At 35.7% G+C, this 16,638-nt stretch overlaps 1 protein-coding gene and 1 pseudogene across 1 annotated transcript; both read right to left on the bottom strand.

Annotated features, from left to right (window-relative positions):
• Positions 1-1,066: 1,066 nt before the first annotated feature.
• LOC145539632 (olfactory receptor 5K3-like) lies at positions 1,067-2,632 on the bottom strand (annotated as a pseudogene).
• A 6,860-nt stretch (positions 2,633-9,492) lies between these two features.
• LOC145539487 (olfactory receptor 5K3-like) lies at positions 9,493-11,473 on the bottom strand. Its single transcript, XM_081573570.1, has one exon. The coding sequence runs from the start codon at positions 10,420-10,422 to the stop codon at positions 9,493-9,495; it is 930 nt and encodes a 309-aa protein (XP_081429696.1). The 5' UTR covers positions 10,423-11,473.
• Between the last annotated feature and the right edge of the window lie 5,165 nt (positions 11,474-16,638).

Raw genomic sequence — 16,638 nt, forward strand, 5'->3', positions numbered from 1 at the left:
ATTTAAATTATTAAATTTTATGATTAATGATTTAATAATAAATGCATTTAATAAATTTAAATTGTTATATTTAAAATTAAATTTAAATTTGATAATTAAATTATTATTCTATATTTAAATTTTTACTATATTCTGCCTCATTTTTTCGTGATCAGAACATGGTGATTTTTGTTAATGCCTTGAATGTATCAATAATTTATCTTGGAATCAGTCTTAATTTGGTGGTATTCCTAATAACAAGCAAGACAAGTAACAGTATCAGCGAGAAAAACTTTATTTAAGACTATATTTATGTATTGGATTGTCATATATGATGGTCAACCAATCAAACTATTTAGAAATATCAAACCCATAGTGATGTCAATATAAATAGCATCATGTTCAAGTATAGATTTTTAAATCACAAATTTATAGATACTTTATTTCAGAGAGCAGTAAATAAAATACTTGAGAGAATATTGACTAATAATAAAGATGAAAATGTTCTTGATTAGAAAGTATATATTCTGTGTGGTTTCATATTAAAAGGAAACCTGTTGAATGGACTCAAAATTCAGAGTCAAATGAGACATAAAAACTGCTTCTATCACATAGTTCTTCTTAAGAAAAGTCTAATAATTGAAAACTTGGAATATGTGAGAGTTTGCAAATTTGTGCCTTGGGATTCCTGAAATTTGCCAAAAATATTGAATGGAGGTGACCTCATAGGTACTGACTTCAATTCTTAGCATTTGTAGAATTTGTTGAAAATTGTAACTTACTTGGACAGGGAAGCCTGGCATGCTGCAGTCCATGGGGTCACAAGGAGTCAGACACGACTGAACAACTGAACTGAACTAAAACTCTGAAACATAATTTCACATAATTGTGACCTCAAGGGTAGTTAGTTCATTCCTAATGAAACCTCTAGTAGCTTTTGAAATGTATTTACCACACTCTCTTCTTTTAAACTTGTTTATTTGCCTGATACATCATCATGTTTTAGTAGTTTAATGTTATATATGACATGGCCATTTTCATTTTCTTAATATTCCTTGATTTTGAAAAAAGTTTAATGACATTACAATCAGTTGTCCATATTGGATGATATTTGTTTCATAATGTTATAAATTCTTCTCCATAATTTTTTCAGAACACTCATTACTTCCTTATTTCTTAGACTATAAATAACTGGGTTTAACAAGGGAATCACTAGAGTATAAAAAATAGCAACAGATATATCGTTATCATCTTTATTACCTGAATTTGGTCGAACATACATGAAAAGGAAGGAACTGTAGAATATTGAGACAGAGAGAAAGTGGGATGCACATGTAAGGTTTTGCCTTTTCCGCCTTTGGATTTCACCATGAAAATTTTGAAAAGAATAAAAAGGTAAGAGATTATTACTATGGTAATAGTGAAGACAAAACTGACCCTGCAAAGATGAGTATCATCAATTCACTGATATACGGATCCACACAGGAGAGTCTATATAATGGCAGGACATCACAAAAAAAGTGATTCATTTGATGAGACCTACAGAAAGCTTCTTGATGAAAGTGAAAAAGGAGAGTGAAAACGTTGGCTTAAAACTCAACATACAGAAAACTAAGATCATGGCATCCTGTCCAATCACTTCATGGCAAATAGCTGGAGAAACAGTGGAAACAGGGAGAGACTTTATATTTTGGGCTCCAAAATGACTGCAGATGGTGACTGCAGCCATGAAATTAAAAGATGCTTGCTCCTTGGAAGAAAAGCTATGACCAACCTAGACAGCATATTAAAGAGCCTAGACATTACTTTGCTAACAAAAGTCCATCTAGTCAAAGCTATGGTTTTTCCAATAGTCATGTATGGATGTGAGAGTTGGACTATAAAGAAAGCTGAGTGCCAAAGAATTGATGCTTTTGAACTGTGGTGTTGGAGAAGACTCTTGAGAGTCCCTTGGACTTCAAGGAGATCCAACCAGTCCATCCTAAATGAAATCAATCCTGAATATTCACTGGAAGGATTGATGCTGAAGCTGAAACTACAACACTTTGGCCACCTGATGTGAAGAACTGACTCACTAGAAAAGATCCTGATGCTGGGAAAGACTGGAGGCCGGAGGAGAAGGGGACGACAGAGGATGAGATGGTTGGATGGCATCACTGACTCAATGGACATGAGTTTGAGTACGCTCTGGGAGTTGGTGATGGACAGGGAGGCCTGGCATGCTGCAGCCCATGGGGTTGCAAAGAGTTGGACGTGGTTGAGTGACTGAACTGACTGACTGAAAGAAAGTTAACTTAAACAGAAACCTTACATGAATCATGGTATGAATGTTTCCAGCTACGTAGGCCTCTGTGGTCATCTGAATGCAGAGTTTCTTTGACATCATGGTGTGGTACTTCAGTGGTTTGCAGATGGCCACATAGTGATCAGAGGCCATTGCTGCTAGGATAAAGCAATCTGCAGTTTCAGCAAAGCAGAAAAAATAAAATTGTGCCATGCATTCATAGAGTAAAATCATTCTATTTTTAGAAAAGAAATTCTGTAGCATCTTTGGGGTAATGACACTGGAACAACAGGAATCCGTCAAAGTGAGATTATCCAGGAAGATGTACATTGGTGTGTGAAGACAATGCTCTGTAACTATCCTCAACATTCAAGGCCATATAGGACAAACCTACAGCTAACATACTCAGTGGTGAAAAGCTGAAAGCATTTCCTCTTCTTCCTTTTCTGGAAGAAGACAAGGTTGCCAACTCTCGCCACTTCAATTCAACATAGTCTTGGAAGTCCTAGCCATATAAATCAGAGAAGAAGAAAAGATAAAATAATTCAAATTGGAAAGTAAGAAGTAAAATTGTTGCATTTGGCAGATGATGTAATACTGTACATAGAAAATCCTAATGATGAAACTGGAAAACTCTTAGAGCTTGACAGTGAATTTGGTAAAGTTACAGGATGCAAACTTAATATACAGAAGTAGGTTACACTTCTCTATACTAATGATGAAGTATCAGAAAGAGAAATTAAGAAACAATTCCACTTATTATCACATCAAAGAGAATAAAATAGCTAGAAATAAACCTACCTAAGGAAGTAAAAGTCTGGAACTCAGAAAACTGTGAGACACTGAAGAAAGAAACTGAAGACAGCACAAAGAGATTGAAAGGTGTACTGTGTTCTTGTACTGAAAGAATTTATATGGTCAAAATCACCATACTAACCAAGGCAATTTACGTATTATTCAACCCCCATCAAAATACTAATGACATTTTTCATAAGCAAAAAATGTTTAAATTTGTATGGAAGCACAGAAGATGCCAAACAGCCATAACAATCTTGAAAAAGAAGAATTGAACTGGTGGAATCATTTTCCCTGTCTTCAGAGTATACTACAAAACTACTGTATTCAAAATTGTGTAGTACTGGCTAAAAACAGACATGTAGATCAATGAAACAGAGGGTAAAGCCCATAAATAAACTCGCATACTTATAGTCACTTAATTTATGGCAAAAGAGGCAAGAATACACAATGGGGAACAGACAGTCACTTGCAGAAGCGGTGTTGGGAAAACTGGACAGCTACATGTAAAAAAAGGAAATTTGAACATTCTCCAACATTGTAGACAGAAATAAACTCAAAGACATGAATGTAAAACCAGATTAAAGACCTAAATGTAAGACCACATACTGTAAAACTCCTACAGGAAAACATAGGTAGAACAGTCTTTGCCATAAATTGCAGCAATATTTCCTTAAATTAATTTCCTAAAATCAAAGGAAACAAAAGCAAAATTAAACAAGTGGGGTCTAATTAAACTTAAAAGATTTTGCACAACAAAGGAAACTGTGGACAAAATGAAAAGACAACCTAGTAGGAGAACATATTTGCAAATGATATGATTGATAAGAGATGTTATTAATATCCAGCATATATAAAAGTTTCATACAACTCAACATCAGAAAAACCCAAATAACCTGATTTTTTAAAATGGACATAAGTACTGAATAGACTTTTTCCAAAGAGGAATTGCAGGTAGCCAACAAGCACATGGAAAGATGCTCAACATCATAAATCATTAAGGAAATGCAAATTACAACCACAGTAAGTTATCATCTTACACCATTCAGAATGGCTATCATCAAAAACAATACAGATAACAAATGTTCAGAAGGATGTGGAGAAAAGGGAACCCTCATACACTGTCAGTAGAAATGTAAATTGGTGCAGCCAACAGTATGGAGGTTTCTCAAAAAAACTAATAACTGAACTGCCATTTGACCCAGCAGTTCCACTTCTGGGTATATATCTGGGAAAGAGTCCATTAATTCGAAAAGATACATGTACGCCAATGTTCATAGCAGCATTATACAATTGCAAAGACATGGAAACAACTTAAGTGTCCACTAACAGATGAATGGATGAAGAAGTGTACACACAAACACACAATGGAATACTACTCAGCCATATAAATAATGCCTTTTTACCATTTGTTGTCCTATGAATGGACCTGAAGGGCATTGTGCTAAGTGAAACAAGTCAAACTGAGAAAGACAAATACTGAATGATATCACTTACATGTGAAATCTAAAATGTGCAGTGAACTAGTAAATTTTAGAAAAAGAAAGCAGACTCACAGATACAGAAAACAAACTAGTGGTTACCAGTGGGGAAGCGGGGAAGGAGAAAATAGAATTGGGAGAGTGGGAGGTACAAACTATTTGGTGTAAGAAAGCCTACACAAATGCATTATATAGCATGGGGACTAAAACCAATATTTATAATAAGTAGAAATGGAGTGTAACCTTTGAAAATTATATAAAATATGAAAATTATCAAATAAATAAAAAATGACATTTAACTGAATTCTTGATGAAAAATAAATCACTATAGAGGACAATTTTGGAAAATTGAGAAAAGTTCAGATGTGAGTTTCATATTTGGTACTGTTAAATTACATAGAGATTATAATGACATTATGATAATGTAGGAAATGTCTGTGTTCCTTTGAGATGCATGTTGAAGTATTTATGGGTAAACTGTCATACTGTTTACATGTATACATACACCTTAAAAGTATATGTATATGTACACATTTGGAGATAGCTTACCAGTCAAATGTAAAATGTTAATAGTTGTTTAATCTTGAGTTTAAAAATCTCTGGGCATTCTCTTAACTTTGGTATGTTTGAAATTTTTCAAAATAAATTTGGAGGAAAATATCATTGATTCATAGCATTCTTGAATTTCTGTCCTATGCACTAGATAGTGTAGCTTCTTGGAAGTTTTCTTATCCTGCTACTTTAACTTCTTTATCCTATGTGAGCCTTTCATGGCTCAGATGGTAAAGAACCTGCCTGCAATGCAGGAGACCCAAGTTCAATTGCTGGATCAGGAAGATCCCCTGGAGAAGAAAATGATTACCCATTCCAGTATTCTTGCCTGGAGAATCCCATGGACAGAGGCAAACTGCAGACCATAGGATCACAAAGAGTGTAACTTGACTGAATGACTAACAACACACTATGACTTAGTGGTTAGAATATAGACTCTGAAGCTAGATAGCCTGGATTTGGTTCCTGAGCTCTACCTTAGTATTTTTGTGGATAAATTTTTAAAGTAGAATTATACAGAATTAAAATAGAGTAATGAAGGTAAAAGACAATAGATGTGGATGAGTAATATTCTATTGTATATAGGTACCACATCTTCTTCATCCATTTTTATGTTAATGGACATTTAGGTTGCTTCTATGTCTTGGCCATTATAAATAGTACTGCAATGAGACTATCATATGATATAGCTTATATGTGGAATCTAAAAAAAAATGATACAAATGAACTTATTTACAAAACAGAAACAGACTCATGGACTTAAAGAACAAACTTAAGGTTACCAGTGGGGAAGGATGGTGGAGAGGGATAGTAGGGAGTTTGGGATTGACATGTATGCTATACACGTCACTGCTATATTTTAAATGGATAACCAACAGGAACCTATTGTGTAGTGCAGGAACGCTGCTCAGTATTATGTAACAACCTAACTGGGAAAAGAATTTGAAAAAAAAATAGATACATGTATATATATAACTGAATCACTTTATTGTACAACTGAAACTAACACAAGATTGTTAATCAACTGTACTCCAATATAAAATAAGAAGTTAAAAAAAGATAGATGTGAATAATAGTTGAATGGGTACTGCTGAAGAGTAATTTATAAACTAAAGACTGTCTGATGATTATTTAAAAATAGACTATGAAAAGGGGAGGTAAGGCAGGAGACATGAATGTATCAATTAACATTTCCTTACTTATAAATAATGCATCTCTTCCAAAGTTAAATATTAAGAAGATCTGTTAGATTGTAAAACCAGATGAATTTATGCCAGTGACTCTGGGTCTGTTTCTCTGTTACTTCCTCAGCTATGCTATCCATTGTGTATTGACTTTATCTCCAATCTGGTTTCCTTCTTGACCGCAAAATACACATCGGTTCAGTCACTCAGTTGTGTCCGACTCTGCGACCCCATGAACTGCAGCACACCAAGCTTCCCTGTCCATCACCAACTCCCGGAGCTTACTCAAACTCATGTCCATCGAGTTGGTGGTGCCATCCAACTATCTCATCCTCTGTCATCCCCTTCTCCTCCCACCTTCAGTCTTTCCCAGCATCAGGGTCTTTTCTCGTGAGTCAGTTCTTCATGTTGGGTGGCCAAAGTATTGGAGTTTCAGCTTCAGCATCAGTCCTTCCAATGTAATATTCAGGACTGATTTCCGTTAGGGTGGACTGGTTGGATCTCCTTGCAGTCCAAGGGACTCTCAAGAGTCTTCTCCAACACCACAGTTCAAAAGCATCAATTCTTCGGCATTCAGCTTTCTTTATAGTCCAGCTATACATCCATCGGAGAAGGCAATGGCACCCCACTCCAGTACTCTTGCCTGGAAAATACCATGGAAGGAGGAGCCTGGTCGGCTACAGTCCATGGGGTCACACAGAGTCGGACACGACTGAAGTGACTTAGCAGCAGCAGAATACATCCATACATGACTACTGGAAAAACACATCTAGTTGTGCCATCCTCAGCCAAAGCCCACCAGATCCATCCTGTAAAGTCACATACTTGAAGTGTGAGTAAAAATACACATAGATTGTGCCAGCTAACATAGTCACATACCATGACTCGAGGGAGAGACACTATCCTTTTTGTGAACATCTTTTCAAATAAATGATACTTATTTCACAGATAGTTCTAGAAAATAACTTTTTTTTGGTCTCATTAGCCTCCAGTCAGTCACATGTTCGTCTCTTACCAGATCTCTGGTGTTCCAGTGTTGCTAAGGGTTGGGGAGTGGTGCAGAGGTACATAGCTCAAATTTTGGTATCCTTAGGAAAGGGAAACTAAATCAATGTGTACAAGCCTGAAAACTAAAACTATCCATTAAAATAGACAGTAAATATAGAATGTGCAACATACCTCTAATTCATAGCTTCTCATAATTTTTGGTATCTAGATTTCTTTTTGCTTATAAAATGTCTTATGACCGTAAAGAACTTTGTTTATGTGGATTATATTTATCCATATTATAATGTTAGAAATTAAAATTTTCTAATTCATTCAAAAATAAAAACAATAAGCCTATTACATTAATTTACACAATTATATTAAAATATATTGAAGGAGGGCTCGGAGGGAGGCCTAAAAACTCTTCCAGAAAACCTGGCTGCAGTGAAATGTTTATTGAAGTCCAGATGTGTCAGGTACCATATTAAGTATTGGTGATATGGAATCAGTTACATCATGTTTGATATTTACAGGGAAAAGACAGGCTTTCATTTTATTATCAACAGTTACAGTTTACTATTTATTTTCATTAAAATGTTTCTATCTGTGCATTCCACTCCATTTAGAGTATTGTCCAGTTTCAGTTCTCATCTAATACATGAATTATTGAAGTTAGCCTTCTTGCTTTAAGTCTCTTTCTGATTAGCTGCAAGATCAGGTTTCTGAAATGTACAATCATATTGCTCTGCTCCAAGGAGGCTTCAGCCTCTAAGATTAAGTCAGATTCCTTAGGGTGGCCTTTAAGATTCTCAGTAACTGATGCACTTCCCCTGTTTTCCCCACATTAACTGATAGCTCTCTCTGACTGTTTTGTTCATTTTTTGATTCCATCCCATGGTTCACCTCCCTCATCCTCATTCCCAGAGCCACTCTGTTTTCCATAAACATTGACATCAGCCATAACCATTTCTATTTTCCTCCAAAAATAAGTTTTTCCCATTTTTAAGGCATATTTTTACTTCTGATGCAACCTAAGAGCTAAATACCCTAGGCTGTAAGGGTTTCCATTTTCTGAACTCCTAATCATGTAGGGAAAAGGTAGTACTGATTCAAATTCTGGCAGAATTTGATGAGCTGGATGAACTTGGGCCAGCTTTTTAATATTTCAAAGTATGAGATTTTTTTGATGAAAAGCATGAAAAATCACATTTTATGAATTGATAGGTAAAATATATGAAAGGTCTAATGTAGCATCAAGCAGAGAGCACGTTCTCAGTAAATTATGTTTTCTTCCATATTTACATGTTAGGATCAATAAATATCATTGTTTAGATATTTAAATTTTTACTGTTTTCTGCCTCCTTGATGTTTTATCAGCACTTCCAACTTTTTGTTAATGATATGCATATACCAGTAATTTACCCTGGAATCAGACCAGATTGGTGGTATTCCTAATAACAAAAAAGACAAATAATAATGTCAGAGAGAAAAAACTTTAAGAATATATTCAGGAATTTCACTGTCATATATGATGATCAAACTACATGAAAATGTCAAATTCATAGTGATGTCAATATAAATAGCATCATCTTCAAGTACAGATTGATAGTACAACAAAGTACATATACTGCATTTCAGAGAACTTAAATGTAAATTGACTCAGTCTAAAGATAAAAAGGTTTTATTAATATATGTTCCGTGAGATTTCATACTGAAACAATCTTTTGAACAAACTAAAAAATTGAAAATGAAGTTGATATGTGTTTTTTCTTCTGTCACATGCTTAAGAGGGCACTAATATTTCAGAACTTGGGATATGGGGAAGTTTGTAAGATTATGCCTTGGGATTCTAGAACTTTGCCAAATGAAGGTGCCCTTTATATGTACTGACCTCAATTCCTGGCCTTTGCTAAATTTGTCGAAAATTGTAACTTACTATACTCTGAAATAAAGCTTCTAGTTACCTAATATACCATGACACAATTATGACCTCAATGGTAATTATTTAGTTCACTTCTGATGAAACCTAGTAGCTTAGATTTGTGAATATATTTTACCATATTTTCTTCTTTTGACCTTGTTTATTTGACTGATATGCCATCATGTTTTAATAATGTAATGTTATTTGTGAGGTGGCCAGTTTCCAGTTTCTTAGTATTTCTTGTTTTTGAAAAAGCTTTAATCAAATTAAAATCATTTGTTCACATGGAATGATATTTGTTGCAGAATGTTATGAAATCTTCATAATTTTCTTCATAATATTAATTACTTCCCTATTTCTTAGACTATAAATAAAAGGGTTTAATAAAGGAATCACTGAAGTATAAAAAATAGCAATGGGTATAATATCTTTATTCTCTTCATTAACTGAATTTGGTCGAATGTACATGAACAGAAGAGAACCATAGAAAATTGAGACAGAGAGAAAGTGGGATGCACAAGTAGATAAGGCTTTGCTTTTTCCCTCTTTGGATTTCATTTTGAAAATTGTGAAAAGGATAAAAAGGTAAGAGATTATGACTATGGTAATAGTGAAGACTGAAAGTGACCCTGAAACAATAAATATCATCAGTTCATTGATATAAGGGTTCACACAGGAGAGTCTGTATAATGGAAGGACATCACAAAAAAAGTGATTGATTTGATGAGACCTACAGAAAGTTAACCTAAACAAAAACCCTACGTGAATTGTGGGATGAATGTTTCCAGCTATGTAGGCCCCTGTGGTCATCTGAATGCAGAGTTTCTTTGACATCATGGTATGGTACTGCAGTGGTTTGCAGATGGCCACATAGCGATCATAGGCCATTGCTGCCAGGAGAAAGGCATCTGTAGTTTCTGCAAGGCAGAGACAATAGAATTGTGCCATGCATTCATACAGAGAAATCATTCTGTCTTTGGAAAAGAGGTTCTGTAGCATCTTTGGGGTAATAGCACTGGAACAATAGGAATCCATCAGCGCGAGGTTACCCAGAAAGATGTACATTGGTGTATGAAGACGATGCTCTGTAACTATCAATGCCACCAGACCAAGATTCCCCACCATGGTGATCAGATAGATGGTAAGGAACACCATGAACAGAAGAGTCTTCAGCTCTGGACGTTCTGTAAATCCTATGAGGGTAAACTCTGTTGTCAAGGAGTGGTTATCTTCAGTCATATCTACATTCTCTGTTGACACAGGAATTGTGGAGATACAGCATTGAAATTAGAGTGTCTATAGTTTTCCCTTTCAAATTTTTCTTTTTATAAGGAGTGTAGCCATTCTTAAAACTTCCCCTATTTCCTCTGAGATATAGGGACATGGACCTGTGGGAGACATTTATTTCTGTGAAATGTAAATTTTTTGATTTTGATTCTGAAATTCAGGATTCCCCAAAATATTTTTGTAGTTTTAGGGAGAATGCTTACAGTGAAAGGGGGTTGTCTTTATGAACTTATGAAGGATACTATATCTATGGCACCCATATTCAGTATTCCCAAATAATATGTCATTTTTTATATGTGCTCATGTGCAGTCGCTGACACATGTCCAACCATTTGCAACCTTGTGGACTGTAGCTCCCCAGGCTCCTCTGTCCATGGGATTTTACAGGCAAGAATACTAGAGTGGGTTGCCATTTCCTCCTTCAGAGGCTTTTCCTGACTTAGCGATCAAACTCGCATCTCCTGCATTGGCAGGCAGATTCTTTACCACTAAAGCCATCTGGGAAGCCCCAGTTTTTATATGAGTTCCTTAAAATAAATACCAAGTCATATATGTATATATCTCATTCACCTAGAGCCAGACATCCAGGAGTGTGAAGTCAAGTAGGCCTTAAGCAGCATTACCACAAAAAAAAAAAAAGTAGTGGGGGTGATGGAATTCCGGCTGAGCTATTTCAAATTCTAAAGGATGATGCTGTTGAAGTGCTGCACTCAGTATGTTGAGCAAATTTGGGAAACTCAGCAATGGTCACAGGACTGGAAAAGGTCAATTTTCATTCCAATCCCAAAGAAAGGCAATGCTAAAGAATGCTCAGACTACTGCACAATTGCACTCATTTCACTTGCTAGCAAGGTAACACTCAAAATCCTTCAAGCTAAGCTTCAACAGTACATGAACCAAGAACTTCCATATGTACAAGCTGGATTTAGAAAAGGCAGAGGAACCAGAGATCAAACTGCCTACATCTGTTGGATCATAGAAAAAGCAAGGGAATTAAAAAAAAAACAAACCCACAACATCTACTTCTGCATCAATGACTATGCTAAAGCCTTTGAATGTGTGGATCACAACAAACTGTCAAAAATTCTTAGAGATGGGAATACCAGACCACCTTACCTGCCTGCTGAGAAACCTGTATGCAGGTCAAGAAGCAACAGATAGAAGCAGACATGGAACAATGGACAGGTTCAAAATTGGGAAAGAAGTATGTCAAGGCTGTATATTATCACCCTGCTTATTTAACTTATATGCAGAGTATATCATGCAAAATGCTGGGCTGAATGAATCACAAGCTGAAATCAAGATTGCTGAGAGAAATAACAACAACCTCAGATATGCAGATGATATCATTCTAAGCAGAAAGTGAAGAGGAGCTAAAGAGCCTCTTGATGAAGGTGAAAGAGGAGAGTAAAAAAGCTGGCTTAAAACTCAAAACGCAAAAAAAATTAGATCATGGCTTTTGGTCCTATCACTTCATGGCACATAGATGAAGAAAAGGTGGAAACAGTTTATTTTATTTTCTTGGGCTCCTAAATCACTGTGGATGGTGACTGTAGCCAAACAATTAAAAGATGCTTGCTCCTTGGAAGAAAAGCTATGGCATCACTAGACAGTACAGTAAAAAGCAGGGACATCACTTTGCCAATAAAGGTCTGATAGTCAAAGCTGTGGTTTTTCCAGCAGTCATGTACAGATTAGAGAGTTGGTCCATAAAGAAAGCTGAGCACTGAAGAATTGATGCTTTCGAATTGTGGTGCTGGAGAAAACTCTTGAGAGTCCCTTGGACAGCAAGGAGATCAAACCAGTCAATCCTAAAGGAAATCAACTTTGAATGTTCATTGAATGAACTGATGCTGAAGCTGAAGCTCCAATACTTTGGCCACCTGATGCGAAGAGCCAACTCATTGGAAAAGACCCCGATGCTGGGAAAGATTGAGGGCAGGAGAAGAACAGGGTGACAGAGGATGAGATGGTTGGATGGCATCACCGACTCAATGGATATGAATTTGAGCAAACTCTGAGAGATAGTGAATGACAGGGAAGCCTGGTGTGCTGCAGTCCATAGGATTGCAAAGAGTCGGACATTACTTAGTGACTGAACAACAACAAATGTGTGTGTGTGTGTGTGTGTGTGTGTATAAAATCAGATATTTTTCATGTACTCTCCCAGTAGAGGCAATTTTTGAATAACATACATAGATATGTTTGATTTATATCTTAGGAATGTGTGGAAATCACTAAGGATGAAGGACAGAGCTGTTCATCTTTAAAGAAAATTACCTAAGAATATAGCACGTATAGATTATCACCTCTCTTTTCACAGTGTCATGCTGCATCCATTATTCTCTTTGAATGTGCCTAGATATCTATATCTTTATATAAAGTATAGGTTTTTTTTATGTATGCTTTATATAAGCACAGTTTCTTCTTTATATAAAGCATAGTTTTTTTATAGTAATACGTAATAAAGTTTATTCAGTGTCCCAGACTATAAAAGTCTCCATTTTTTTGAACCATCAGAGTGTTTTTTATATCCAATACAATCTAGAATTGCTTGTGTAAAATCTAACTTTGCTTTTTCCATATGTGTATGTGTATTTTTCCTTTTATATTATAGGTATTTTGAGATATTCTGTAACTTATACTTTGAAAACAGTTGTAGAGTGCTATTGGAAAAAAGCATGATTGATTCCAGTCCTACCTCCGGTTCAGTGACCTGGGATGGATGAACTTGTTTTTAGTATCCTACCAATGATCCTTAATGAACTACTATTTGGTATCTGCAAGTTGAGATTTAATTTTGAAGAACAGTTTACAAAGGATGTTATCAAAATTCTTTGCTTAGAAGTATCTGTGTATCTTTTATCTGAATTAACATACCTACTATTTTCTGTTTCCTAAGAAAGTTATGTAAGATTTTCTGAAATATGTCATAGTACGTTAAAAGTAAATAAAAGTAAACCACGCTTTTCTACTTTAGTTTCCTAAGACTTAGAAATAGAGAAAACCCTTTAGATCTTAATATGATTTGTGAGAACAAGTTTTTTTTTCTTTAAAGAGCTACCTTCTACTATTATTTAGTAACCTACATGACATATTGACTTAGTGTCTAATCATATAAATGCTATGGTCAAAATGGTTTATTTCAATTTCAAGCTATGGGCACTGGTTGAAAGTTTTATTTATTTTTTGTTTTAAAATATTAAATATATGCCAGTTTATTATTCAGCTAAGATAGAAATAACTTTCTATGTGCAGGTCTGAATTATATAACAGAATTATATTCTGTCTTTACCTGTATATTTTGAAGTTTTACCTTATAATCAGAGAGGTAAGCATAAGTTGCAATAAATTTTCTCACCCTCATTCCCATAGTTTTCAATTTTGGAAATAGCTAGGATGGTAACTAAGTAGTTGAAATCTTGCAATAACAAAAACACTTAATAATTCAAAAAATAAATGTTAATTTATGTTAATATTAAAAGTAAAATAGAAACATAAATAAAAGCAAAAGTAAACAGAAATTTCTTCTTACCTAAATTTCACTGAGAAGTCTTATGTAGCACCTAGTTATTTGCTTTCTGGTGTTAGGTCTACTAGAGTTTCAGAATATAAACCTTAGTCTCTAAAACACTTGGGATTAAAGGAATAAATATCTGGGAGACTACTAATATGTTAGCATCAGTAATTATTTTGATATAATGCAAATTTAAATTTTCCATCAAATGCTAAAGGGATTTCCTTGTAATGACTTCACTGTGTTTCTGTGGGGAGATTAGGTCACTATGATCTAGCTACCAAAAGTTAATTAAAGATGACCTGTGAAAAAATTAGGTTAAAGTATAAGACTTTCATTAAAGTCACCCAGGTAATTTGAGGTCATCTTGCTGAATCTTATGTAGCTGATCTCATTTTTACAATTCTCTGCCTTCATTTTGTAAAATGTAAAATGAGCAGAAGAGTCAGGTTGGTTTCACCTTCTGTTGAAGTAATTAATATTTTTATGGACTTAATATTGTTTATGAAAGATGATTTAATTTGGAGATGATACTAAATGGTGTTGAAGATGCAGCCAGAGTATCAGCTTCTTCCCTCTGTGAATTGAGTTTGGTCCCATGTCCTCCTCAACCCATACTGGAAACTTTGATACTATTATTTAGTCCCAGATATGAATTACTGAAATTGTTCTTTCTTTTAAGTCTTTACCAGCTGTTTTGTCTTTATTATGCTGATTCCTCATTTATTCTAATAATTACTCTCCTGGAGGCTATATATTTATTTGTTGTTGTTCAGTCATTAAGTTGTGTCCGACTGTTTGTGACACCATGGACTGTGTAGCCAATTTCAAACTACCGCAAATTGCATTCCTTTCACATGCTAACAAGGTCATGCTCAAAATTCTTCAAGCCAGGCTTTAACAGTGTGTGAACCAAGAACTTCCAGATGTACTAACTGGATTTAGAAAAGACAGATGAACCAGAAATCAAATTGCCAATATCCGTTGGATCATAGAAAAAACAAGAGAATTTCAGAAAAACATCTACTTCTGCTTCATTGACTACACTAAAGCCTTTGACTGTGTGGGTCACAACAAGCTGGGGAAAATTCTTAGAGATGGGAATACCAGACCACCTGACCTGCCTCCTGAGAAACCTGTATTCAGGTCAAGAAGCAACAGTTAGAGCGGACATGAAACAAAAATGGGTTCCTAATTGGGAAAGGAGTATGTCAAGGCTGTAGATCGTCACCCTGCTTATTTAAACTATATGCAGAGTATATCATGCAAAGGGGCTTCCCTTGTAGCTCAGTCGGTAAAGAATCTGCCTGCAATGCAGGAGAACAGGTTTGATTCCTGGGTTTGGAAGATCCCCTGGAGAAGGAAATGGCAACCTACTCCAGTATTCTTGCCTGGAGAATCCCCATGGACATAGGAGCCTGGCAGTCTACAGTCCAACAGGTCACAAGATTCGGACATGACTTAGAGAAAAACATCTACCACCATATCATGCAAAATGCTGGGCTGGATGAAACACAAGCTGGAATCAAGATTGCCAGGAGAAATATCAATAACTCAGATATGCAGATGACACCATGCTTATGGGAGAAAGCAAAGAGGAACTAAAGAACCTCTTAATGAAGGTGAAAGATGAGAGTGAAAAAGCTGGCTTAAAACTCAAAATTCAAAAAACAATCATGGCATCCGGTCCCATGACTTCATGGCAAATAGATGGGGAAACAATGGAAATAGTGGGAGACTTTATTTCTTGGGCTCCAAAATCACTGCAGATGATGACTGCAGCCATGAAATTACAAGATGCTTGCTCCTTGGAATGAAAGCTATGATAAACCTAGATAGTGCGTTAAAAACTAGAGACATCACTTTGCCAGCAAAAGTCTGTATAGTCAAAACTATGATTTTTCCAGTAGTCATGTACGAATGTGAGAGTTGGACCATAAAGAAGGCTGAGTGCCAAAGAATTGATGCTTTCAAGCTGTGGTGTTAGAGAAGACTCTTGAGAGTCCCTTGTACTGCAAGGAGATCAAACCAGTCAATCCTAAAGGCAGTCAGTCCTGAATATTCATTGGAAGGACTGATGCTGAAGCTCCAATAATTTGGCCATCTGATGCTAAGAACTGATTCATTGGAAAAGACCCTGATGCTGGGAAAAATTGAAGGCAGGAGGAAACGAGATGACAGAGAATGAAGTGGTTGGATGGCATCACTGACTGGATGAACATGAGTTTGAGCAAAGTCCTGGAGTTGGTGATGAACAGGGAAGCCTGGTGTGCTCCATCCCTGGAGTCACAAAGAAACGGACACGACTGAGTGATTGAACTGAACTGAATGTCTTATAACTACCTCACTGGAAACTCATTATTTAGTCCTAATATGAATTACTGAGATGGTTCTCCTTTCTTTTTATGTTTACCCAGCTGCCTTTTTGTTTCTTATTCTGTTTCCCCCCTTCATTCCATTAATCACTCTTTGATATACTACATATTTATTTATTAGTTCATTTGTAATAGATTACTCCACCTACCTTACCCCTCACCCACCATTAGCAGGTAGGCTAAAGTGGGAAGAGAATCTGTGTTACATTCATTCCTGTATTTCCAACAGCTTGAATAATAAATGGCTCTTTGTAGTGCTCACCAAATACCTGTCAG

Source organism: Giraffa tippelskirchi, chromosome 2, assembly GCF_054371585.1.
Source record: "Giraffa tippelskirchi isolate mGirTip1 chromosome 2, T2T-mGirTip1v1.2.pri, whole genome shotgun sequence".
Taxonomy (NCBI): domain Eukaryota; kingdom Metazoa; phylum Chordata; class Mammalia; order Artiodactyla; family Giraffidae; genus Giraffa; species Giraffa tippelskirchi.